General features: G+C 45.4%; 1 protein-coding gene across 4 annotated transcripts in view; it reads left to right on the forward strand.

The window, feature by feature from the left end:
- Nucleotides 1-26985, forward strand: part of CEP152 (centrosomal protein 152) — a 108941-nt gene that overhangs the window by 62896 nt on the left and 19060 nt on the right. For 3 of the 4 annotated variants that reach the window (XM_068275422.1, XM_068275420.1, XM_068275423.1), the window contains exons 20-23: nucleotides 4477-4608; nucleotides 20705-21328; nucleotides 21427-21556; nucleotides 26683-26886. In XM_068275422.1, the coding sequence (XP_068131523.1) occupies nucleotides 4477-4608; nucleotides 20705-21328; nucleotides 21427-21556; nucleotides 26683-26886 (1090 nt within the window). The remainder of the gene's footprint in view (nucleotides 1-4476; nucleotides 4609-20704; nucleotides 21329-21426; nucleotides 21557-26682; nucleotides 26887-26985) is intronic. The other variant, XM_068275424.1, reaches the window with a different exon arrangement.

The raw sequence follows: 26985 nt of genomic DNA on the forward strand, positions 1-26985 counted from the left end.
AGCTGCAAGGCCGCACAACACAGCACATGAGTGATTTCCCCCCCCATAACCCCCCCCACACACACACACACACACACTTTTCCCCCCACCAACAGAGCCCTCTGTTGGTGGGGCCTGATCGCTCCACTGCTGTTTGTTTTTTTTATAAATATTTATTTTATTTATTTTTTAATAAAAATGGCTTTTTAATTTTTTTATTTAACTTCCCCTGCTCCCCCCCCCGCCAGCCAATCAGGGTGATCAGCTGTCATAGGCTTTAGCCTATGACAGCCGATCACTGCCCAGCCTATGGAGTGGACAGCGCTGCTGCCGATCGCAGCGCTGTACATGTAGATAGATGGTGATTACACTATCAAACAGTCTTCTGAGCGGCGAGGACCTGACGCCTATTGTCCGCCGTGGCCACGCCCATTGGCGTGGAACGGTTGTAGAGTAGTTAAGCTACATACACACCCCGGATTGAACGCTGCTGCAGTGGCTGATAAAGACTGCCTCAGCTGAGAATCTAATTTGGGTGCCAGCGACGCCTGATATTTATCATAATCATGCCTTGTGAATTATTTAGCGGCAAAGGCGCCACTTATATCAGTGTAGATTGAGGCGCAGCGGTAGGTTAGGGTTAGGCATCGTTAGAGGGAAAGTTCAAGTGAGATTAGGGTCAGGTTAGGCAATAGTAGAATATCCATAAAAATAAATTAGGAAAATAAAAACATGGCGCTCACTATATTGCAAATGTTTTATTTATCAAAACTACTACACATACAGTTATTCGATACGTCTGAAAAAGTCATTACCAAGGGGGTCACAGTTTCTGGAGGGTGGTAGCGGCTCCTATTCTATTTTAGCAGTCGTCAGTCTATTTGTAAGTCAGCAGTGAATAGCTTTTTTTTTTTTTTTTTTTTTTTTTTTTTTTTTATTGTCCTTATTTTATATCAGTAGTTATTTTGTACAGTCTGTCCCAGACTAACAATGCACATGGGAATATACAGCTGTATTCTTGAAGAAAAAAAAAAAGGCTTTAAATAATTTCTTTTCAACACAGGGACATTTTAAGAAGGAAGTTCATTTACAGCAGGAAGGGTGTGTTCATTTAAGGGATTTACGGTTTTGATCCCATTGTAATTAGACATTTCTTAGCTTATCCGTTTGTAATCATGCATTTGTTCCAATGTCTAAATTTCTTTTTATTAGTGGCTTAACCAGTTTAGGTGCACAGACGTTATGGTCATGTCCACGGTTGCTGCAGCTGCATGGACGTGACTATAACGTCCATGCACTCAGTTGGGTGATGCATGCATTCGCACTCCTAATGGCCCACAAAGCAGGAAGGATTGGTGGAAGGGGACATTGCGTCTGCTGAGCCAATCCGTGCCTGATTAGTGAGATATATTGCTGTTATAGCTAATAACTGGTATCATTCTCAAAAAATGCATACAGGAAGTACATGACATCCTGTAATGATCTTACCCCAAGACAGCAAGCGATCATGGGGTCCCTTAACCAATCAGTGAATGATCATTGAGTGACAGATCAATCAGATCCCCATTGCTTGCCATGATAATTTTAACCCGATCGTTCGTGCGCTGTAACAAAAACTGATTTACCGCAGCATGAAATCGCGACGTGCGTACTATTCCCATAGACTGGTAGCAGGTGCCAGCAGTCTATGGTGGAGAACAAGCGCACAAACCCACGCTAAAGAGGCAAAAAATTGTCCACGGTAAAACACCAGTGTTTTCAGCAGACATAAGTGTGGCCTCTCCCGAATTGTGCCTCTGTTTCAGCTTTGTGTTACAGAGCTCTGTGTTGCCATTTTGTTGGGCGACAAAATAACACCACTAAATAATGGTAATAGAATATTGGTAATTTTACCAATATTATATTATCTACATTAGTAGAATATCGGTTAAATTACCATTACCCACTGTGCCCTAACTCTCACCTGAACCCTCTGCTAACTATGACTAACCCCAACCATCCCTCAACTACTCCTAACCATAACCACCTACTACTAACACTAACCAGCTCTTATCTAAAAGAGCTGCAAAAAATCCACAGGCGCACAGAAAATAATGGTTTCCTGTGCATCAAAACACCCACTTAGCCCTGGTTGTTAGCTTACTATAATGCTGGCATTTGTGGCCGCTTCCTGCTGTTCAGACTCTTCTGGGGCTATTAAAACAAAGTATGGCGCTAAAATACTTAGTGGAAAAAAATGTCTGTTCAAAGTCACATGCGCACTTGATACCCAACTAGCCATCAACTGAGTGATACTGTATTTGGTATTATTTTAAAGCGTATCTAAACTCTTCCACAGCAGAGAAGGAAACACAGAGAAACCCACCCTGTTTGTGTTTAGAGATACCAGCCTGTCTAATTCTCCCTTATCTGCTAGTAATGAGCTACTGTAATTTGAGCTGTCTGATCTGTGCCGAGGTTTGTACCATTCAGACAGGCTATATGTAAACGTGGTTTACCATTTCTGGGCTCCCATGAAACCGGAAAGTAACTACACTGCAGAATCTCAGTAGGAGTTCTGTGGAGTGGAAGAAAGAAATGTTTTTCTGTAAAGGTTATTATGCTGTTGCTTATCTTTTAGAGCAGAGAGGAACTCCTGGGTTTAGGTCCACTTTAACCGTGATAAGTTGTAGCATAGATTTTAGGGTTGAGGCCCATGTCTTCTGAATTGTGGTTAGTGACAAACTTTGATACACTGAATTAAACGCAATACAATGTTTATTTTCATATATTATGTTCCAATATTAACCACTTGAGGACCCACCCTTTACCCCCCCTTAAGGACCAGCGCTAGTTTGATTGATCTGTGCTGGGTGGGCTCTGCAGCCCCCAGCACAGATCAGGGTGCAGGCAGGGAGATCAGATTGCCCCCCTTTTTTCCCCCCTATGGGGATGATGTGCTGGGGGGGTCTGATCTCTGCTGCCTGCGAGTGGCTGGCGGGGGGGGCACCTCAAAGCCCCCCTCCGCGGCGAAATGCTCCCCCTCCCTCTCCTACCTGGCCCCCTTTGGTAAGCGGGCTGCACAGGACGCTATCCGTCCTGTGCAGCCAGTGACAGGCTGTCTCCTGTCACATGGCGGCGATCCCCGGCCGCTGATTGGCCGGGGATCGCCGATCTGCCTTACGGCGCTGCTGCGCAGCAGCGCCGTACAAATGTAAACAAAGCGGATTATTTCCGCTTGTGTTTACATCTAGCCTGCGAGCCGCCATCGGCGGCCCGCAGGCTATTCACGGAGCCCCCCGCCGTGATTTGACAGGAAGCAGCCGCTCGTACGAGCGGCTGCTTCCTGATTAATTAGGCTGCAGCTGGCGACGCAGTACTGCGTCGCTGGTCCTGCAGCTGCCACTTTGCCGACGCACGTTATGAGTGTGCGGTCGGCAAGTGGTTAACAAGCTTGTAAAAAGAAGCAAAACTGACCATTTAAAATTGCATACATACCAGTAATTTGTTACCTTAGGGACTCTTTAGGGGTTTCTTAAATATGCATGCCATGACAGTATATTAAGGCTCTTTTACAATACATGTGATTCTGATTTTGATTTGTGTTTCTTGCTGTGTTGTTAGCATCCATGGGAAATTGGAAATTGTAATTAAGATTTACAGTGTAAAAGAAGCATTACTGTTATTTTTGCAAATAAGGGCTTGCAATTATTGTTTGGGTACAATGGGAAAATCACAATATAGAAAAATACTTTCTTCTTTCCAAATAATATCCCCCATACATAGGGACATCATTTAAATGTTGGGATAACCAGGATAGGCAAATAAAATGTGTGTTTTATCTACGGTAGCATTGTTTAATTTTAAACTATGGCCTCAATTCACTAAGATCATGCTGGAGATAAGGCAAGAGAAAATGTACCTCCACACAGTAAGAGAGTTATCTTATCTCTTCAATCCTTAAGTTACCTCCTCTGTAGTTGTTACCTCCTCTGTAGTTGTTACCTCCTCTGTAGTTATTTTCACACGCAATTAACAGCCTGTCTTTAACTTTAGAATTCTGGAGTTATTTTAAAGATTGAAGAGTTAACTTAAGGACAGAAGAGTTAACTTTAGGTTTGCCTGAGGTCAAATGTTTTCTAAATATGACATGCCTCATCACCATGGTGATCACTCTAGAAACGTTATTAAAGACAGGAGATGAGCTTAGTGAATTGAGGCCAATATTGGATGCAAATGGAGAAATGGTGTACTTTTTAATTTATTTTTTTCCCTTTTAAAATGCATGGAGACTAAAATTACTTAAAAGCCTAATTTGTGGTAAAAAAAAAAAGATCAATTTAAAAATTGTTTGCGTCCATAAGGTGAAAATAACCCGCAGGCTGAAGTGGTTTAAATTCAAATGGATTGTAAAATGCTTCTGATACTTTTTTTTACAGTACTAATGGAATACAGACATTTATATAAGGATTTTTCTTTGGTGTGCCTTTTTAAGATCTTTTTTGGTTTATTTAACAGGTGGAATTAGCCATAACAAAAGCTCGTGCCAGATGGTTACAAGAACTCACCACAATATCTGAATTCAAAGCACATTTGCAGCTTGAGAAACAAAAATGGGAGAAGTTAAATTATGTTAATGTTAAAAAGCAGGTATTTTACATTCTTAAAGATGCATGTGCAGTTGTTCATACAGCGAGCAGCTATTAAACTTTGGGTAGTTTATCGATTTACAAGTGTGATCGGACATGTTGGAAAAAATATCTGTGCAAAACAGGCAGATCATCAGAATCAGATTTATTTCGCTAAGTGTGACGGATGCCGCACTCAGAATTATTTTTGGTACACATTGGCATTGGACATAGCACATTACATGAAATAAGAAACAGACATAAAGCAAAAAGTAAAAAACACAGACAGTATAGAAACAAGCATTCCGATGTAGGGGCCTATATATCATTTGGCAGTAGTGCGAAGTGACCGTGACGCTATGCTCCGAGGACATTCTGAGTGGGGTTGCTCTAGTTAAGGAGCACAGCTTGGGGGAAGAATGAGTTCCTGTGTCTGGAAGTTTTAGTTGGAATAGCTCTGTAGCGGCGGCCTGAGCGCATGTGGTTGAAGAAGAGACTGCCGGGGTGGCGGGGGTCTTGTGCAATCCTGTTTGCCCTGTTGCTTAGCCTAGATGCATGAAGGAGGTCCAGTGGTGGCAGCGGAGTCCCGATGATTCTTTCCGCTGCTTTGATCACTCTTTGTAATTTGTATTTGTCGCTTGCGGTGGCACCGGCATACCATACGATGATAGAGGAGCAAAGGATAGACTCAATAGTGGCTGTGTAGAAGCTTTTCATCAGCTCTTGGGGCATACCGAACTTCTTCAGCTGTCTCAGGAAGAACAGCCTTTGCTGGGCTTTCTTTTGGCATTTGGTGGTGTTTTCTCCCCACCTCAAATCTTTGGTGATGGTTGTGCCCAAGAACCGAACGTTGGTTACTCTGGCCACCTCAGTGCCTTCAATGATAACTGGATTGAGAGGGGGAGGGCGCTTCCTGAAGTCCACAATCAGCTCCACAGTCTTTGCAGCGTTAAGGACAAGCCTGTTGCTCTTACACCAGTTGCAGATACGCTCAATCTCGCTACGGTAAGCGCATTCGTCCTCTCCGTTGATCAGGCCGAGGATAGTGGTGTCATCCACAAATTTAACGACCTTAACGCAGTCTGAGGTTGAGACGCAGCAGTTCGTGTACAGGGAAAACAGGATCGGGGACAGAACACACCCTTCGGGAGCACCAGTGTTAGTGGTTCTCTCCTGGGAGGAGCAGCTGCCGAGTCTTACTAGTTGCTTCCTGTTGGTGAGGAAGTCCTTGATTCACCCGCAGAGAGTGTGGTCGACTCCCAGTTGCGCTAGGATGTCGTACAGGATGTTTGGGCAGATAGTATTAAAGGCAGAGCTGAAGTCCAGGAAGAGGATTCTGGCGTAGGCGTCAGGCCTGTCTAGATGTTCCAGGATGAAGGCCAGGCTGATGTTGATAGCATCCTCTATGGATCTGTTGGCTCTATATGCAAATTGGAGTGGGTCCTGGAGAGTGTCAGTGGCCCCTTTCAGATGGGCGAGGACCAGTTTTTCAAAGATCTTCATGACGGTTGAAGTTAGGGCAACATGTCTATAGTTGTTGAGGTCAATGATGCCCGGTTTTTTGGGGACTGGTATGATGATAGACTTTTTGAGGCAGGTGGGAAATATACCCTCCTTCAGTGATTTCTGGAATATGTGGGTGAGGACAGGGGCCAACTGGCTGGCACAGGTTCTCAAACAGGCGGAGGACACCCCGTCTGGGCCAGAGGCCTTCCTGGGGTTTAACTTTTGGAGGTGCCTTAGTACATCAGCCTCCTGGATTGCCACCGGCTCCGATAGGCCCTGGTCCATTCTTGGAGGGGTGGCTGCGGGAGGAGCACTAGGAGTGACCACCTTGCCCTGATGGTGATAAGGTTGGTGCTCGAACCTGCAATAGAACTCGTTGAGTTTTTCGGCCAGTTCGAGGCTTGGGGGCGCATGTTGAGGTGGCTGTTTAAGATTCGTGGCTGCTCTGAGGCCTTTCCAGACCTCCCGTGAATTGTTGGACCTGAGGTCCAGCTTGTTGGAGTAGTCTCTCTTAGCGGCGCTGAGCTCTCGCTTAAGGGTGTATCTGGCTGCCTTGAATTCCTCAGGAGTGCCAGACTTGTGTGCTGCTTCCTTGATTTTGCGGAGCCGGCGTAGCTTGCCGTTGAACCAGGGCTTGTTGTTAGGGTAGACCTTAAAGGTCTTTTTGGGGATGCACACCTCCTCACAGAAGCTAATATAGGAGGTGACGTTCTCAGTCCATTGCTCCAGGCAGGGTACCTCCAGGGCCGCCCAGTCGGTACAATCGAAGCAGGCCTGCAGCTTAGCGTCGTCGCTCCATTTCCTCACAGTCCTGAGGACCGGTTTGGATGTCTCGAGGTGCCTTCTGTAGGATGGTATTGTAACGCTCGGTGAAGCACAGAGAGGTCTGATTACCGGTGATCTGCAGTATCACGGGAAATACAGACGTATATCAGATTATATGTGATCTGCAGTATCACCGATAATCCAATATACTAGCTAACCTCTGGTCACCTGGGTAGAGTGTTGTGATTGGTGCAACAGTAATACAGAGGACAAGCCTCAGTGCAGCAAGGAGGACTGCACAGATTCCTTCCGCAGGTCTGAGCTCTCCAAGACGGGAGGAGTCAGACTGACAGTGGGGAGGAAAGCCCGAAAGTGACACTCAGGCGGAAGTGTCACTAACAGGACGGGGAACCGCCTCCAATCGTGAGGTCGGTTCTCGAGGTCGGACAAGCCAGGTCGTAAACAGACGGACAGATAAGTACAATATCAGTAGGCAGAGTCGGAGTCAAAGTACAGGCAGGATTCGGCAACGGGGTGTCAGAAATATCGGGGTACAAATTCAGGAGGCGGAGGCGGAGTCAAAGTACAGGCAGGGTTCAGCAACGGGGTATCAGATATAACGAGGTACAAGGTCAGAGTTCAGGAGGATAGTCGAGGCAGGCAAAGGTCATAACAGATAATCACAATCAAACTAGTACTTTAAGCTATCAATAGAATCTAGCTTAGTGTAGGATTACAGCTCCAGCTGGTCCCGGCACACTAACGGATCTGACTAACGGATCTGTGTGCTCCCACGTATGTGAACGCAACGCCAGACAAGGAGCAAGTGAACAGCCAGCAATATATATACCTGTGTGCCTCTCCAGCACCTCCCTAAGTGTTGGACCAATGGGGAGAGGTGCTAGAGTCAGCTGACCAGCCTGGTCAGCTGACTCCCTTCAGGATGTCATAAATTGTTGTCTGAGTGCGCGCGCGCGCGTCACTCTAAATCCTGAGGGACTACGAGTCCCAGCCACAGCAGCCCCGCTCTGCGGTGACTCCGCAGCGGGGGCATGCGGACCAACCGCCGCGTCGGACGCGGCGGTTTCCGCACTCTCCATGCGTCCCTGCCCGGAGACAGCCGCCTCATGCTGAGGAGAGGCGGCTGCCTCTCCGTGTGAGGGACGCGTCTGTGCGCGGAAAGAGCCGCCTGCCGCTGGATCATGGCGGCGGCTCTTCCGCATTCTCACAGTACCCCCCCCCCCCCCCCCCGAGGAGTGGACTCCGGACAGCTCCTTCCAGGTTTTTCTGGATGTAAAGCATGAAACTCCCTCACTAAGTCTTCTGCATGCATACGGTTCTCAGGTACCCATTGCCTCTCCTCAATACCGTACCCTTTCCAATGTACGAGGTACTGTACAGAGTTCTGTACCAGGCGTGAATCTAAAACTTTTTCCACTTCATATTCAGGTTGGGCATCCACCAACATGGGAGGAGGAGGAGCAGGACCCACCTGGACTGCGGGTTTGAGAAGGGACACATGGAAGGACCTTACCCCCCGCATGCAGGTGGGAAGGTCAACGGTATAGGTAACTTTGTTAATCTTCCTAATTACCGGGAATGGACCCACAAACCTGGGACCAAGCTTGTCAGAAGGTTGTTTCAATGTCAGGTGGCGAGTTGAAACCCAAACCAAATCTCCTGGTTGAAAATTCCACTCTAATGAGCGTCTTTTGTCAGCCTGACTTTTCTGACTCTGAAATGCTCTCGCAAGGTTGTCTTTTATGGTCCACCACATGTCCCTAAATGTCCTCTGCCAGGCCTCCAAGGCTGGGAACGGACTGGACGCAACCGGCAACGGAGAAAACTTAGGTAACTTCCTGGTCACTATCTGGAATGGACAGAAACCCGAGGAAGAACTCTTTAAGTTATTGTGTGCAAACTCTGCGTAGGGCAAAAACTTGACCCAATCGCTCTGCGCTTCAGCCACGTAACAACGTAAAAATTGCTCTAACGATTGGTTAACCCTCTCAGTTTGGCCATTTGTCTGTGGGTGATAGCCCGATGAAAATGACAGCCCCATGCCCATCTGGTGACAGAATGCCCTCCAAAATTTTGAGACAAACTGGGCTCCCCGATCGGATACTATGTCTTCCGGAATGCCATGCAACCGAAAGACATGGATGATGAATAGGTCGGCCAATTCCTGGGCCGAGGGGAGTCCTTTCAAGGGCACGAAATGGGCCATTTTACTAAAGCGGTCGACTACCACCCATATGACCGACTTGCCCTCTGACTTAGGAAGCTCCCCCACAAAATCCATGGACAAATGGGTCCATGGCTCACTCGGGGTGGGCAAAGGCTGCAGAGTACCAACATATGCCAGCCGGGAGGGTTTGCTTTTTGCGCACACCGCACATTCCCTAACAAATTCTTTGCAGTCAGCTGCCAGAGAGGGCCACCACGCACACCTGGCCAGGAGATCCTGCGTTCTAGACGCCCCAGGATGTCCCGCATTCTTGTGTGAGTGGACCATCTCCAAAATCTGGAGACGGAAGGGCAATGGGATAAATAAAACTCCCTCGGGCTTCCCTTCTGGGACATCCTGTTGGAAAGGACACCAACTTTTGTGCAATAATGGATTCAGGACTCGAGGGCTGTGCTGTCTCTGGCTCGAAACACCTAGAGAGTGCATCCGCCTTGGTATTCTTGCTACCTGGAGTGTACGTAATCAAGAATGTGAACCTCGAAAAAAATAACGACCATCGAGCCTGCCGAGGGCTTAACATTTTAGCCCCCTCGATGTACTCGAGATTCTTGTGGTCGGTATAAACCGTAATCGTGTGCTCCGCACCTTCCAACCAATGACGCCACTCTTCGAAAGCTAGCTTGATAGCTAGAAGCTCCCTATTGCCTATATCGTAGTTTCTCTCTGCCGGAGAGAATCTCCGGGAAAAATAGGCACATGGGTGTAATCTCCCCTGAAGACCTGAACGTTGAGACAGCACAGCCCCTACCCCAACCTCTGAGGCGTCTACCTCGACGATAAATGGATACGAAGTATCCACGTGCCTTAATATGGGCGCCGAGCAGAATAACCCCTTCAAAGTAGCGAATGCCTGTAAAGCCTCGGGAGGCCAATGAGTGGTGTCTGCCCCTTTTTTTAGTAAGGTTGGTGAGGGGTGCCACAACTGTGGAGTACCCCCTAATAAACCTTCTGTAGTAGTTTGCAAACCCTAGGAACCGTTGTAGGGACTTCAACCCCACCGGCTGCGGCCACTCCAGTACCGCGGAGACCTTAGCAGGGTCCATAGAGAGGCCCGAGGTGGAGATTATATATCCCAAAAAGGCCACGGACGTGACTTCGAAAATGCACTTTTCTAGTTTTGCATATAACAAATTTTGTCTCAATTTGTTCAGTACCCATCTAACATGAGCTCTGTGATCCGAGAGATTGTTAGAAAAGATAAGAATATCATCGAGATAAACTAACACGAACTTCCCCAACACCTCCCTAAAGACCTCATTGATGAGTTCCTGAAAAACGGCCGGGGCATTACATAACCCGAAGGGCATCACCAGGTACTCGTAATGCCCGTCCGGAGTGTTGAAGGCAGTTTTCCATTCGTCACCCTTTCTAATCCGCACAAGGTTGTATGCCCCCCGTAAATCCAGTTTCGAGAATATTCTAGCCTCCGTGACCTGTGTGAAAAGGTCATCTATTAACGGCAACGGGTAGCGATTCTTCACTGTGATCTTATTAAGCCCCCGGTAGTCGATACATGGCCGTAAGCCCCCATCTTTTTTCTTAACAAAAAAGAACCCTGCCCCGGCGGGTGACCGAGATGGCCGAATGAAGCCCTTGGCCAGGTTCTCACGGATATATTCCTGCATGGCCACTTTTTCGGGCCCTGACAAATTATACAGATGGCCCCGGGGAGGTACACAACCTGAACGGAGATCGATGGGACAGTCGAATGGCCGATGTGGGGGCAGTTTGTCAGCTGCCTTGGGACAAAATACGTCGGCATATTCAGCATACTGGTCTGGCACACCTCCCACCTGGACTCTGGTTTGCCCCAATGTCAACTTCCCCAAACACCGTTGGAAACAATGAGGTGACCATGTGGTTAACTGACCCGTGGCCCAGTCTATTTGAGGTGAATGGGTTTGCAACCATGGCATGCCTAGGATAATAGTGGAGGTGGACATGTGTAACACAAAAAATCGTAACTGTTCCCCATGCAGTACCCCTATGGTGACCTTCACCTCCGGAGTCTGTGACAGTGGGCGTTCCCGTTGCAGAGGGGAATCGTCCACTGCCGTGACCTGAATGGGGGGACTCACAGGAGTGAGAGGAATACCCAACTCCTGAGCAAATTCAATGTTCATAAAATTAGCCGCTGAGCCGGAATCAACAAATGCTTCAGTGGCTACGGACTTGTTCTCCCATGTAATGGTACAGGGGAGAAGCAATTTTTTCTCTTTAAGGGGTGAGAGCTGTGTGCCTAGGGTGTCACCCCCCCACTACTCCTAGGCAGACCCGTTTCCCGCCCTGTTGGGGCAGTTTCGCACCCTATGCCCTGCCTCTGCACAGTATAGGCACAGTTGTTCCGCCATTCTTCGCCTTCGCTCCACCTGGGTTAGTTTTGATCTGCCAATTTGCATCGGTTCTGGTGGAGGTAAGGCCGGAAAGGGTGAGACAGGCGGGGATGCTGTTATTGAGGATGCAGCAACCGGTGCCTCGTATGAAGTCACCCTGACACGGTGACTGCCCCTAGCCTGCCTCTGATGGCGTAGCCTGCGATCTACTCGAATGGCCGATGATATGGCCTCATCAACTGTCTTGGGCTCGGGTATCGTTAACATTAAGTCGGAGACCTCCTCCGACAATCCAGACAAAAAGTAGTCCATTAGGGCAAAATTGTCAACCCTAGAGGTGACTGACCACCTACGGAACTCTGCTGCATAATCCTCGACCGAACCTCTGCCTTGCCGCAAAAGTTTGAGCTTCCGCTCTGAGGACGCAGCAAGGTCAGGGTCGTCGTAGATTATGGCCATGGCCTTAAAGAATTCCTCTACCGAGGTCAGAGCGGTATCGGTAGGAGGCAGGTTATATGCCCAGGACTGGGAGTCCCCAGTCAACAACGTCTTAATAAAGATGACCCGTTGGGTCTCAGTCCCCGAGGATCGGGGTCTCAATTCGAAATATGACAACACTCTACTCCTGAAATTCCGGAAGTCAGACTTGTGGCCGGAAAACTTCTCAGGTACAGGCATACGTATGTCATCGCTATGAGGGGATCGTACGGAATCAACTGACGTCTGGAGGGTTTTCACAGAGCCTGATAAGGCATCGATTAAGGCTTTGTGCTGGCCCAGTGCTTGATGAATGTTATCCACCGAAGTGGCAAGCACAGTCAGAGGATCCGCACGTGATTCCATCTGTTTGGTGGTCTGGCGTTCTGTAACGCTCGGTGAAGCACAGAGAGGTCTGATTACCGGTGATCTGCAGTATCACGGGAAATACAGACGTATATCAGATTATATGTGATCTGCAGTATCACCGATAATCCAATATACTAGCTAACCTCTGGTCACCTGGGTAGAGTGTTGTGATTGGTGCAACAGTAATACAGAGGACAAGCCTCAGTGCAGCAAGGAGGACTGCACAGATTCCTTCCGCAGGTCTGAGCTCTCCAAGACGGGAGGAGTCAGACTGACAGTGGGGAGGAAAGCCCGAAAGTGACACTCAGGCGGAAGTGTCACTAACAGGACGGGGAACCGCCTCCAATCGTGAGGTCGGTTCTCGAGGTCGGACAAGCCAGGTCGTAAACAGACGGACAGATAGGTACAATATCAGTAGGCAGAGTCGGAGTCAAAGTACAGGCAGGGTTCGGCAACGGGGTGTCAGAAATATCGGGGTACAAATTCAGGAGGCAGAGGCAGAGGCGGAGTCAAAGTACAGGCAGGGTTCAGCAACGGGGTATCAGATATAACGAGGTACAAGGTCAGAGTTCAGGAGGATAGTCGAGGCAGGCAAAGGTCATAACAGATAATCACAATCAAACTAGTACTTTAAGCTATCAATAGAATCTAGCTTAGTGTAGGATTACAGCTCCAGGTGGTCCCGGCACACTAACGGATCTGACTAACGGATCTGGGTGCTCCCACGTATGTGAACGCAACGCCAGACAAGGAGCAAGTGAACAGCCAGCAATATATATACCTGTGTGCCTCTCCAGCACCTCCCTAAGTGTTGGACCAATGGGGAGAGGTGCTAGAGTCAGCTGACCAGCCTGGTCAGCTGACTCCCTTCAGGATGTCATAAATTGTTGTCTGAGTGCGCGCGCGCGTCACTCTAAATCCTGAGGGACTACGAGTCCCAGCCACAGCAGCCCCGCTCTGCGGTGACTCCGCAGCGGGGGCATGCGGACCAACCGCCGCGTCCGACGCGGCGGTTTCCGCACTCTCCATGCGTCCCTGCCCGGAGACAGCCGCCTCATGCTGAGGAGAGGCGGCTGCCTCTCCGTGTGAGGGACGCGTCTGTGCGCGGAAAGAGCCGCCTGCCGCTGGATCATGGCGGCGGCTCTTCCGCGTTCTCACAGGTATTAGGTGGATTAGGCAATGGTCAGAGTTGCTTAGGGCAGCCAGTCGAGTGGGTTTGTATGCATCCTTGAGGACAGTGTAGCAATGGTCCAAGGTATTTTGGTTCCTGGTGGGGCAGGTGATGTGTTGCTTGAAGCAAGGCATCTCTTGGCGGAGGTTCGCGCTGTTGAAGTCCCCGCATATGATGAAGAGGGAATCCGGGAGGGACGTCTCCCATGCTGAGATGGTGTCACTCAGAGTACGCAGAGCGCCTTTTTTGTTGGCGTCGGGAGGTATGTATACTCCAACAAGAACGTAGGAGGAGAATTCTCTTGGTGAGTACTGGGGCCTGCAGTTGATAAGTAAGAGCTCAACATCCGGAGAGCAGCATTTGCCCAGGATGGTCGTGTTTTGAGCACCAAGCGTCCTTGATGTAGAAGCAGATGCCTCCACCTTTCTGTTTGCTAGAGAGAGCACTGTCCCAGTCCGCACGGAAGAGGTTGAAACCTGGAAGTAGAAGAGAGTTGTCTGGGATGATGTCATGCAGCCAGGTCTCCGTGAAGCACAGGACTGGGGTGTTCGCACCGATAGAGTGTTTGCTACCGAGTAGTATGAGCAGTTCGTTTATCTTGTTAGGGAGGGAGCGAACGTTCGCCAGGAGGATAGCTGGAATGGGTGAACGCAGGATCATGAAGTATTGATGACCACACAGCATGGCACTGCATTGAGCAGTACAATGCTTGCATTTCAATCTATGCACAATAGATCTATCAACATTGTGTTTACCATATGGTGTAAGATTCCATCACGTTCAAATCGAATTTCAATCAGATTGGATTTGATCGGCTTGGCATATTGGGTCATAATTGACCCTTGTATGGGCTTTAGAGAGAATTAAAAATGAGCAGTGATGTCCCATGCATTATTATTATTATTGATTTATAAAGCGCCAACATAATCCGTGGCGCTGTACAAAGTAAGAAACAAACATGGGGTACATAATACAGACAATGGTGTACACTAATATACAAGATACATAATTGGTGACAAAATACAAAAAATGATAGAGCATACAGAATACAAAATACAGAAGTGGTAATGACAGTGATAAAAGTAACATGATGAATAAAATGTATAATGATTTCCAAGACATAAAACGGGGAGAGAGCCCTGCCCTTGCGAGCTTACAATCTAAAGCAGTGCAGTCCAACTGGCGGCCCGCGGGCTGCATCCGGCCCGCCAAGCCTCCTGCTGCGGCCCCCCTGCTGCCTGCTCCATGCTGTGGCTGCGCAACTTTTATTTATTTATTTTAAAAATAAAAACCCTTTCCCCCATGCTGCGGCTGCAGACTATAAATATTTTCAGCCTCCTTCCTCTTTGTCCCCCGTGCTGCCGCCATTAGATCGGCGGCAGCAGAAGATAGGAACCAGCCACACCAGCCCATGACGTGCTGGACGTGACCGATGATGTCACGTCCTCCATTCAAATTCCCCGCCGGCTGCCATGCGCCGGTCTGACTGGCTCCGATCTCCTGCCCTCCGCTGCCGATCTGAGGTGAGTTACTGGCGGCAGCACGGGGGACAACGAGGGGGGCAGGGGTGTGCAAATATTTTAGCTCTGCGGGCAAGCTGGATGCATTTTGTGGGCACAGCTGCAGGGCAAGCTGGATGCATTTTGTGGGCACAGCTGCGGGCAAGCTGGATGCATTTTGTGGGCACAGCTGCAGGGCAAGCTGGATGCATTTTGTGGGCACAGCTGCAGGCAAGCTGGATGCATTTTTTGGGCACAGCTGCGGGCAAGCTGGATGCATTTTGTGGGCACAGCTGCAGGCAAGCTGGATGCATTTTGTGGGCACAGCTGCAGGCAATCTGGATGCATTTTGTGGGCACAGCTGCGGGCAATTTGAATGCATTTTGTGGACACAGCTGCGGGCATTCTGAATGCATTTTGTGGGCACAGCTGCAGGCAATCTGAATGCATTTTGTGGGCACATCTGCGGCCAATCTGAATGTATTTTGTGGGCACAGCTGCGGGCAATCTAAATGCATTTTGTGGGCTAATCTGCGGCCAATCTGAGTGCATTTTGTGGGCACATCTGCGGCCAATCTGACTGCATTTTGTGGGCACATCTGCGGCCAATCTGACTGCATTTTGTGGGCACATGTGCGGCCAATCTGAATGTATTTTGTGGGTAAATCTGCAGCCAATCTGTGTATTTTGTGGGCAAATCTGCAGCCAATCTGTGTATTTTGTGGGTAAATCTGCAGCCAATCTGTGTATTTTGTGGGTAAATCTGCAGCCAATCTGAATGTATTTTGTGGGTAAATCTGCAGCCAATCTGAAAGTATTTTGTGGGTAAATCTGCAGCCAATCTGAATGTATTTTGTGGAAATATCAGTTTTAATAATAGATAAGGAAAAGACTTGTTGGAAACTGTTAAAACGTTACCAGCACTTTGTTTTTAACTGTGGTGTTTCACTTCAAGAAGATGGTGCATATTGTACGTGAATGGTAGAAATTGCAGTGAATATGAGTTGGCTGGTTTGTAGCACAAGAACAGGTTACGGTAATATCGTGCATAGTATGTTACAATCACATGACCAGAATCTTGTGACTTGGAACTAATGAAATTGCAGTATTGTACACTGTAAATAGTGCTTCAGTGTTTGTACCAGAAGGTATCTTGTGATTTCCCTGCTAAACTGTTATTGCTGGCATATGTCTACAAGTAGCACCTGGTACAGAAATTGCCAGAGGTTTAAAGCCATATTCCACTTTAGCTTTATTAGTTTGTATTTACAAAGAAGAGTATATAAATGCTGCACAATAAATGAGGAATATAGATTAGAAACCAGCACATCTAACGTATACATTTTGCTATGTATTATTAGAAACCATCTTTTGATTTTAGCTGCATGAAAGCTGCGTTAGTCTAGAAAGTTGCAGATTTATCCAGCCATGAAATCAATGCATCTTCATGTTCTCCCCAGAGCACTGATTGGTTAGTAATATCCAAGATGGTTCCATATATCTGCAAACAGCATCAAATGCACAGGGCAAGAAGCATTGCAATCCACTGCAGTAATTGGCAAGCTAACTTGCCATTGTGCATTGAGCTGTCAGTGAGGCTGAGGGGTAACTGTATGTTTCTATCTCTGCTCATAAAGTAATATGTGAAATCTGAAAATCCACGCGTCAAAATCCTTGTAATATATACTGTAGAGCTGAACTGCTTCTTCATTAACAAAAATGCCTCATACCTCTGTGCTGGCTTGCCTAACCTGCAGTCCTATGGTCAGTGGGAAGAGGGCTATAGGGGTTATGTGACTGCTTTCATATGCAAAATAAGTTTTCTCTTTACCCTGCAGCTATGTGCCCGACCTATTTAGAATGGCAATTATATATTTAGAGGTATCTTCACTTCTAGCGTTCTGGTTTAGGATTGCATGTTGCGCTGGATATATTAATGGCATGTAAAGAAAGGCTAGCAATATTTTAAAGTGTTAATTTACTTATTTTTAAGTGTGCTTTAAAATGGAAAACTGAAATGAGTAATACAATATATTTGCATTATTGAGTTTAGTCCTTCTTTTTTTTTTTTTTTTTTTTTTTTTTGTATTATTAGCATGTAACTTTCAGTATATAAGCTCTGCACCACACTTATAAAGTAGAATCTCGTTATAGTAAACTATGGCATAGTAAACCTCTGGCTATAGTAAACTCAGTACCCGTTCCGGTACTTTTCCATCAGCCGGGCGCAACCGCTAGGTGGCATTAATTACTATTCCCCCTCCAGGATAGTAGGGAACAGCAGAGTTGCTTTCCCTGCTATCCATGGCAGCCTGGAGAGGGAATAGTAATTAACGCCACCTCAGCGATCGCTATCTTTCCCTACTATCCATGGCGGCTTGGAGGGGGAATAGTAATTAGCGCCACCTAGCTGTTGCCCCCCCCGGCTAACGGAAAAGTACCCCAATTCCCTACCATGCATCTGTGTGGCCTAGGAGTGATTTGCAGTGCTTGCCCGATCGCTTGCATTCGGAACATTCGGCAGAGTGCTACACAAGTGGATCCCTATGGGGGTGGTCCCACTAGCACTATCAGTGGCCACAGTAGCCAAATTGCTATCACTCTGGGAATCGCGGTATTTCTGCTGCAGTTGCTTGGCGATTGCCGCAAAGCGCCCATAGAGGGTCCCAGGTCTATGGATATACAATCTATGACCGATTTTGATATAGTTAACTTATAATATAGTTAACTACTTGGCCAGGTCTCTTGACATCTACAGTAAAAGGATTCTACTGTAGTAAATTAGATGTATTGTGTGCTGTTTTTTTGCTTCCTTCTTTATGGTTCTAAATTATGTGTTTCCACTGCTTATTACATATATGCCTTAAGCACTTCACCACTGAGGGGGTTTACCCCCTGACCACCAGAGCAATTTTCACCTTTCAGCGCTCCTTCCATTCATTCGTCTATAACTTTATCATTACTTATCACAATTAAACAATCTATATCTTGTTTTTTTCCACCACCAATTAGGCTTTCTTTAGGTGGGACATTATGCCAAGAATTATTTTATTCTAAATGTGTTTTAATGGGAAAATAGGAAAAATGTGGGAAAAAAATTAATTATTTTTCAGTTTTCGGCCATTATAGTTTTTAAATAATGCATGCTACTGTAATTAAAACCCATGAAATGTATTTGGCCTTTTGTCCCGGTTATAAAACCATTTAAATTATGTCCCGATCACAATGTTTGGCGCCAATATTTTACTTGGAAATAAAGGTGCATTTTTTTCAGTTTTGCGTCCATCCCTAATTACAAGCCCATAGTTTATAAAGTAACAGTGTTGTACCCTCCTGACATAAATATTTAAAAAGTTCAGTCCCTAAGGTAACTATTTATGTATTTTTTTTTATTGTACATTTTTTAAAAAAAAATTTATTACAAAAAAAAAAAAAAAATTGGGAGTGTGGGAGGTAATGAGTTAATTTTTTGTGTAAAAGTAATTTATTTGTATGTGAAAAATGTGTAGGGTGTAGTTTTACTATTTGGCCACAAGATGGCCACAGTAACTTTTTGTTTTAATGCGACCTCCAAGCGTCCTTCCGGAAGCTTGGAGGAAGTACTTGGAGGCTGGGTAAGTTTGTATCTTTTCACAATGATCGCGCTGCCCATCGGAGAGCAGCGGATCATTGCGGGGCTTAGATCAACGAACGGGAATGGATTTTTCCCGTTCATTGATCTCCGGGCGAGCGGGCGGCGGCGTGTTTAGTAGCGGCGCGGGCAGCGGCGGGAGTGCGCAAAGTACGGATTTCTCCGTCCCTGGGGGTTAAAGGATGGAAAAGGGGACGGAGAAATCCGTACGGGCGGGGGTAAAGTGGTTAATGATGAGTAACTTCTTACTGTAAACAATGGCAGAGATACCAGGATTTTGCTAATCTCTTAAAGGGAATCTGAAGTAATGCTGGGAATACACAATGAGTTTTTTTTTTTTGATCGCCTTCCATTCACTTCTATGAAGAAAAGATCAGAAAAACTATCAAAATCATATCAGACCTGTTGGAAATGATCTATCGAGCCAACTATCTGCCAAAAAGATTACCGTATATACTCGCAAGCAAGCCGACCCGCATATAAGCCGACCCCCCAACTTTTAACTGAAAAAACAGGAAAAAATGATTGACCCTCATGTAAGCCGGGGGTAGGAAATGCTGGCCGTGTCATTCCCTCCAGTGTGTCCCAGTATAGCTAGTATAGTGTCCAGTATGGGTAGGTAGTGCCTCAGTATAGCTAGTATAGTGTCCAGTATAGCTAGTATAGTGCTCAGTATAGCTAGTATAGTTAGTATAGTGCCCTAGTATAGTGCTCAGTATAGGTAGGTAGTGCTCAGGATAGCTAGTATAGTGCTCAGTATAGCTAGTATAGTGCCCAGTATAGCTAGTAAAGTACCACAGTATAGCTAGTAAAGTGCCACAGTATAGCTAGTAAAGTGCCCCAGTATAGTGCCCCAGTATAGCTAGTATAGTGCCCCAGTATAGCTAGTATAGTGCCCCAGTATAGCTAGTATAGTGCCCCAGTATAGCTAGCATAGTGCTCTGTATAGCTAGTATAGTGTTCAGTATAGCTAGTATAGTGTTCAGTATAGCTAGTATAGTGTTCAGTATAGCTATTATAGTGCCCCAGTATAGCTAGTATAGTGCCCCAGTATAAGTAGATAGTGCCCAGTATAGCTAGTATAGTGCTCAGTATAGGTAGATAGTGTGTCCCCCCCCCCCCCCCCCCCCCCACCCTTTGGGGCTGCCGCTGCTATTAGCTTACCCGGCGGCTTCCCATATCCCTCCCTCCGTCTCCTGCCCGGGCTTGTAAATAGTTCGCAGCAGCTCGCCCCACGGCGGCTGCTGTGTGATGACGGAGGAAGCTGAACACTTATATGAACCTGTCTCTAAGGGCTTGTTTCCACTGTTGCGACGCGATTTCGGCCGCATTCCGACGCTTGTAAAAACGCATGCGGATGCGTTTCCACATGCGTTTTTACCCGCGATTTCGCCTGCGATTTCGCATGGCAGGGTGCCATGCGAAATTAACCATGACACTGCCAGGGCTAAATAAAATTGAAAAAGGTGCGAAATCGCACGCGAAATCGCGGGTAAAAACGCATGTAACAAACGCATGCGTTTTTACTATTAAATACATTAGCGGCGATTCGCACGGATTCCCGACGCAGGCGAAATCGTTGGCTCTTTTGTGCGTTTTTTTCACGCTGAAAAAAACGCACCTCAACAACGCTACAGTGGAAACAGGCCCATCCACTTGCATTACATGTGCGGATCTGCATGCGTTGGACGCATGCAGATTCGCGATAGTGGAAACGAGCCCTTAATGTTTCTTGTTTGCTTGAGGCTTCAAATGGTCATTAGCTTTGCTCTGTTTCATAGTTTAAAATACAGAGCTATAGTTTGTAAACTGCAAAGATTAGATGCAAAAAAAAAAAAAGCTATATGACTAAAAATAAGAATATGATTCTTTTCTTTGCTAATTATGTTCTATGAATTATCTGTACTACACATACAATTCATTATATCATACTTTTTGTATTGCTTCATTGTCACTTTAAAACAGAGTTAAAATCACAGGTGCAAGTGTAATTTATGTGTTATTGAAATCTGATTAAAAAAAAAAAAGTTAAATCCCATGTAAGTATAGTAACACTAACACTTTGTTACTGGTAGAAGTAGTTTGTGAATTAATACTGTAAGTATCTTTACCTCCCCAGATATCTGATGCAGTTGCTGCAGCTGAAGAGAAATGGAAACTTGATTCTGAGAAAGGGGAATACAACTTCAAGCAAAAGGAATGTGAAGAGAAGCTTGCAGCAATGCAGCGAGAACTTGATTTGAAGACCGAAGAGTTTGAAGCTCAGATGAAAGTTGAACTGGGGAAGGCCCGTTCTCAGTGGAACAAAGAGAAACAAGAAGAAATCCAAGCCCTTCGAGAACAGAATGAAAAAGATTTCCGCACCTTCTTGGATGATCATAGGTCCAAAATCAGCGATGTGCTCTCCACCACAAAAGCGGAGTTTGAGAAACAGAAAAATGAACTCATGGCTCAGAAGGAGGCAGAGATGACTGAACTTTTTAGTAAGACACTCAAATTGCGGAGTGCAGAAGAAGCTAAACGACTGCATGATAACTATAATAAGATCCTTGCTGAAGTAGAGAACCTGATGTCAGAAATTCATGATGAACTGATTGAGAAACGCTTGACAGAAGAGCGTTTGACGCATGTGGCTAATGGTTTAGATATGCAGTTCTTACAGAAGCTGAGAACTTACCTGGAGAGATCAGTGAAAGGGATTGCTTACAAAGTCATTTCAGATACTAAGGAGGACTTGAAGCAGGTGGGATTTTGTTAACACGTATAGCTGAAATTTAATTAAAATGCTCGCCAAGCCTTCTTTGAGTGTCAATTTTTTTCTCTTGAATATTTTTTTTTCAGAAACGCAATGAAAATGAGATATGTCGTGATTCTAATATCTCAGTAAAAGGACCGAATAGACCCTGTCTTCAAAATGCAGAAGGTGCACCAAATTCATTGAAAAGAGTTTTGACAGAAAAGGTGGCAAATGGTACGTCTAGCTTTATTCTGTGATGTAACAAGATAATGTTTTATTTTACATTTCTTTTAAATTTACTTTTGCTTTCTATATTCTTTAAAAAACATACAAGAGTTGTAATATAATGTACTTTATAAAATTGTGTATAGCACCAGTGTTTATGGCTACAATGTTTGTTTTTTTGTTACTTAAAGAGACACTGAAGCGAAAAAAAAATGATAATATTATGATTTGTATGTGTAGCACAGCTAAGAAATAAAACATTAAGATCAGATACATCAGTGTAATTGTTTCCAGTACAGGAAGAGTTGAGAAACTCCAGTTGTTATCTCTATGCAAACAAGCCATTAAGCTCTCCGACTAAGTCAGTCCTGGAGAGGGCTGTTATCTGACTTTTATTATCTCAACTGTTCCTGGACTATTTACTTTTCCTCTGCTAGAGGAGAGGTCATTACTTCACAGACTGCTCTGAAAGACTCATTTTGAATGCTGAGTGTTGTGTAATCTGCACATATTATAGAATGATGCAATGTTAGAAAAAACACTATATACCTGAAAATAAAAGTATGAGAATATTTTCTTTGCTGCTAATCTTTTAGTAATTATTCATAGTACACAACCAATTCACTATATCATATTTTTTTTTTTCGCTTCAGTGTCTTTAAAGGACAACCGAGGTGACATGTGATATGATGATAGACGTGTATGTATAGTGCCAAGCACACAAATAACTAGGTTGTGTTCCTTTTTTTTCTTTCTTGGCCTGAAAGAGTTAAAAATCAGGTATGAAAGTGACAGTTTCAGACTATAGCATAACCCTCAGGGCCCGTTTCCACTATAGCGTTGCGGAATCGCCGGCGAATCACCGCAGGCAAATCGCATGCGGGTGCGATTCCGCATGCGTTTTTTGCCGCGATTTCGCATGCGATTTCGCATAGGTAAGGCTGTATGCGAATTTAACCATGTCACTGCCTGTGTAAATTAACATTAATACGTATGCGAAATCGCGGCAAAAAACGCATGGGGAAAACGCATGCGATTTCCCTATTAAATACATTGCGTGCGATTCGCCTGCATTCCACACGCAGGCGAATTCTGAGGGCCCTACCCTGCAGATTTTTTCTGCACAGAAAAACGTGCGGGGAAACGCACAAGTGGAAACAGTCCCATCCACTTGTACTGACTGTGCGAATCCGCATGCGGGCAACGCATGCGGATTCGCGATAGTGGAAACGGGCCCTCACTGATAAGTAATTACAGCCATAAAATACTTTCCTGTCAGTAAATGGCTTCTGAGAGCAGGAAACCGATAAAAAGGGTCAATAATCCATAGATTTGAGCTCTGGCATACTTCAGTGAAGGGATCATTGAGCAGAGACAATGAAACAGTAAAAACTTAAAAACTAGATTTAAATATAAAATGCAACTGTGGGATATCCGAAAAAGTAATTTTTAGGAGGAGGATAGATACAATTGTTTTTTTCATCAGTTTATTTTCACCTCGGATGTCCTTTAACCACTTTGCATCCAGACCTTGTTTCCCATTTACGGACCAGAGCAGTTTTGACAGTTTAGCTATGTCCTTATTTAATCAGAAAAAACTCTATCCCTACTTATGACACAGAAATGAAAAATATATTGTTTTTTTCAAGACAAACTAGGCTTTCATTGTATGCCATTTTTTTCCCTCAAACTATTTTGTTTTCTATGAATTTTTAATGGGAAGACAAGGAAAAAAATAGAAAAAACATATTTCTCAGTTTTACCAATTCCAGTTTAAAAATACTATAGATTAAAAAAATTTGTTTGGCTATTCTTACCGCTTATCACAAAACTTAGATTATGTTCCTGTCACAATTTATGGTGAAGATATTTGATTCTGAAATACTGCTACAGTGTATTTTTCACTATGAACTGAGAAAATAAAAGTATTTTAATGGTAAAAATCAATCTCATCAGCTCAGGAAACATATATTCCCGTTCACCAATTAGTGCTGCATCAGATAGTGCCTCAAATGTGCCCATGAGCAAGCCCAATCCTGCACAGCACTGCTTCTGCTACAAGACTTATATCTACTGACTTGTGGCTTAGATGAAGTCACAGAGGACGTAGATACACTGTAGTGGTGGATAAAGTTGTTGAAGGACATCCGAGGTGGCACAAGGGTATTTTGCTTTTATTATTTGCGGCTGCTTCCAGCCCCTAGAAGTCTGTAACCCTCTCCACAGTCCTACTGTCAGCCCTCTAGTGGCTTTTGCGCATGCGCGCTCCTGTAGCCAGGTGTATTCTGTGCTACTGCACATGCGCAGAACACTCCTGGCTACGGGAGCATGATTGCATGCGCAGGAGCCACTATTGGGCTGACAGCAGGACTCTGCAGAACTGTGGAGAGGGTTACAGACTTCTAGGGGCTGAAGAAGCCCCAAGTAAGAAAAGCATACTACCAAAAAATTATAATAAAACATTTACTATATAGTGCTAGTCTTTGCAGGTGCTAGCACTGGTAATAAGATAATCAACAACAACAAAAACAGAAAAAAGCACCAACCAGTATACTGTATTTTTTGGACTATAATACTCACTTTTTCTCCCCCAAAAATGGGGGGAAAAGTCACTGCGTCTTATAGTCCAAATGCAGGGAGTTCCTGACTTGTGAACACCTGCCAATACAAACCTTCAACCTGCCGCAATGTCAGGGACTCCCTGTACTGTGTCCAAGCAGGGGAGAACACATGGGGACAAACAGGACACGGGGACACAAATGGGCATAGAGGAGGACACAAGTGGGACACAAAGGGGCATACAGGAGGACAAAGACAGACACATAGGGGACACATTAGGACACATGGGGACAGAGGAGGACACAAGGGGGACACAAGGGCATGTGGTACAAAGTGGGCATATTCCATGAGATGCCCCTTTAACCATGTATGCACCAGGTTTAGCAAATATATATTTTTTCTCCTGGTTTTGTTCTCTAAACCTAGGTGCGTCTTATGGTCAGGAGCGTCTTATAGTCTGAAAAATACGGTAGGTTGCACACTGCAACATTTATAGACAAAATATTAGACTGCAACTATTGATTTACAAGAAATTCAATTTATTGAAAAAAATATATTTTATCATCCTCAAATATGAACACGGTGGAGCTATCACCAAACCCGATTGCTGTGTCGTGCCGAGCACCCCTCTCACCCCTATAGAAAAACACAACCCTAAAAAAAGTTTTGGGGACAAAGTGGTCAATTTTTTGACATCCCTACCAAAGAGAGTATGAGATAGTTGGCTGAGACTCTTCAAAAATTCAGGCCTGAGAGAGTCACTGCAATCTCAAGCTCAACTCAAAATGTTAGCTCACACAGGGACTATCAGAAAAAATATTGTAAAATGACCAACATGTACATCAAACCTACACTAAAACCATACTCTGTGGTCATATTGGTACATATTCTCCTCCTATATTTAGAAAATGTGAGATACTCCGGCATAGTAGCCGTATGAATGCCCACCAGAAAAATTAAATTAACACAGGCAAATTGACAAAAACACTCACAGAGGTTAGTATTAAAAATGCACGACCAATATGATCACTAAGATGCGAATATCTGCTGCCTAAATACATACATCAAAGTGCCCCTTAACCCTGGACCTAGGATCTTCAATATAAAGCCAGTTGACCATAAAAAGAAAAAATTAGCCTATTACTATAGTAGATTAAATAAATCTGACTCTTTAAGTATATGGAAGTTTTTTCCCAATAGGTCACCAATTTGCATGCGAAATTCGCATTCACCCACGGCTTTCTCCAGCCCCTAGCAGCCAACTGTCCCACGCCGACCGCTCTGCGCCGCCGTCCCGGTCTCTCTGCTCGGTGCGGAAGCCGACCCCCGAGGTCGTCCGCACTGCGCCTGCGTGAACCGCCGCTGTCAATCAAGCCCATGTTGTACGCCGCTTACTGCACGGGCGCAGAAGTCTGCACGAGCACGGAGACCGGGACAGCGGCGTGGAGCGGTCGGCGGGGAACAGTCGGCTGCTAGGGGCTGGAGAAAGCCCCAGGTGAGAAAAGCTTTCTTTGTGCTCGGTGCGGAAGCCGACCCCCGAGGTCGTCCACACTGCGCCTGCGTGAACCGCCGCTGTCAATCAAGCCCATGTTGTACGCCGCTTACTGCACAGGCGCAGAAGTCTGCACGAGCACGGAGACTGGGACGGCGGCGTGGAGCGGTCAGCGGGGGACAGTCGGCTGCTAGGGGCTGAAGAAAGCCCCAGGTGAGTAAAGCTTTTTTTTCACGATTTGCCTGATAACTCCTTTAAAACACTAAATGGAATGGGTAGTTGGGGGTGAGTGAACAAAGGGCCTGAGTTTAAAAATAAATATACATTTAACAAACACAATTAAAGGCACCGTGTTCATTCTGAAACATTCCCCCTGGAGAAATCACAACCAATAATGGCAGGAGAGTAAGTTCTTACAATCAGAAATCTATAATACTGTATAAGTCATACTTCAAGAAACCTGAAAGAACCACAGTGTACATATTCTAGCCAATCTATACTCAGAAACTATTGGTACTATACTCAGATACCCAGACAGCTGGGCTAGTGCTGTGAGTTCAGCACTGCTCTGCCTGTCTTATTTGGTAATGCAGTCCTTTTCGGTGATGAAGTCGTGTGTGGCCTACTTGCTTACCTGGTGCTTGTCATTCTGCATACCTAGATCTGGCCAATTCTCACACCCAGAGACTAACATTAGGTGACATGCAAAGTGGACTTGCTCTTTCAGGTCAACAGGAAATCTGCTAATCTTAAAATGTATTTGTACATATCTGCTAAACATTATTAGTTGCACATGTTTCATTTTTACAAAGGAGCAGTTTCACAAGGAGAACAATGCCTTTTCTGAATTTAAAGTCACCGGTTTTTCTTTTTTTTGTTAACATATTTTTGTATCACAACACAGCAAGAGGAAATGCCACTGGAAAAGGCAGCTTTTCAAAGTGATCTGATTTGTGAGATGTTTAATCTGTTTTGTGTTGCATGGAAACTGAATCTGGAATAGATTTAAGTATGTTGTATTTAAGTAGTTTTTGGATGCAATTAATTGTAGTTAGTTAACATGTTAACATCTAAATTGTTGTAGGGAATTTGCAAACCTTGCCTCCAGCGGATATCCAGCTGAAAAAGAAAAGCGAGAATTCTGAACTGTGTTGCTGTGAAAATTGCCTGCAGTTACTGGAGAAATCGAAGAAGGAGTGTCAGGAACTGCGGAGCAAACTGGACAAAGCCTGCCGACACCTCCAACAGGCCGTCAGAGAGCAAAAACTCCGACTGGAGCAGTTTAAGGGTATGTAAAATATTTTTGCAAACACTTGCGTATGGCTGAATTCATGCCGTTCACTGACTTGCATGTCACATTGCGTTTCACAAGGCTCCAATGTGTCCT

This window comes from Hyperolius riggenbachi, chromosome 3, assembly GCF_040937935.1.
Source record: "Hyperolius riggenbachi isolate aHypRig1 chromosome 3, aHypRig1.pri, whole genome shotgun sequence".
Lineage (NCBI taxonomy): Eukaryota > Metazoa > Chordata > Amphibia > Anura > Hyperoliidae > Hyperolius > Hyperolius riggenbachi.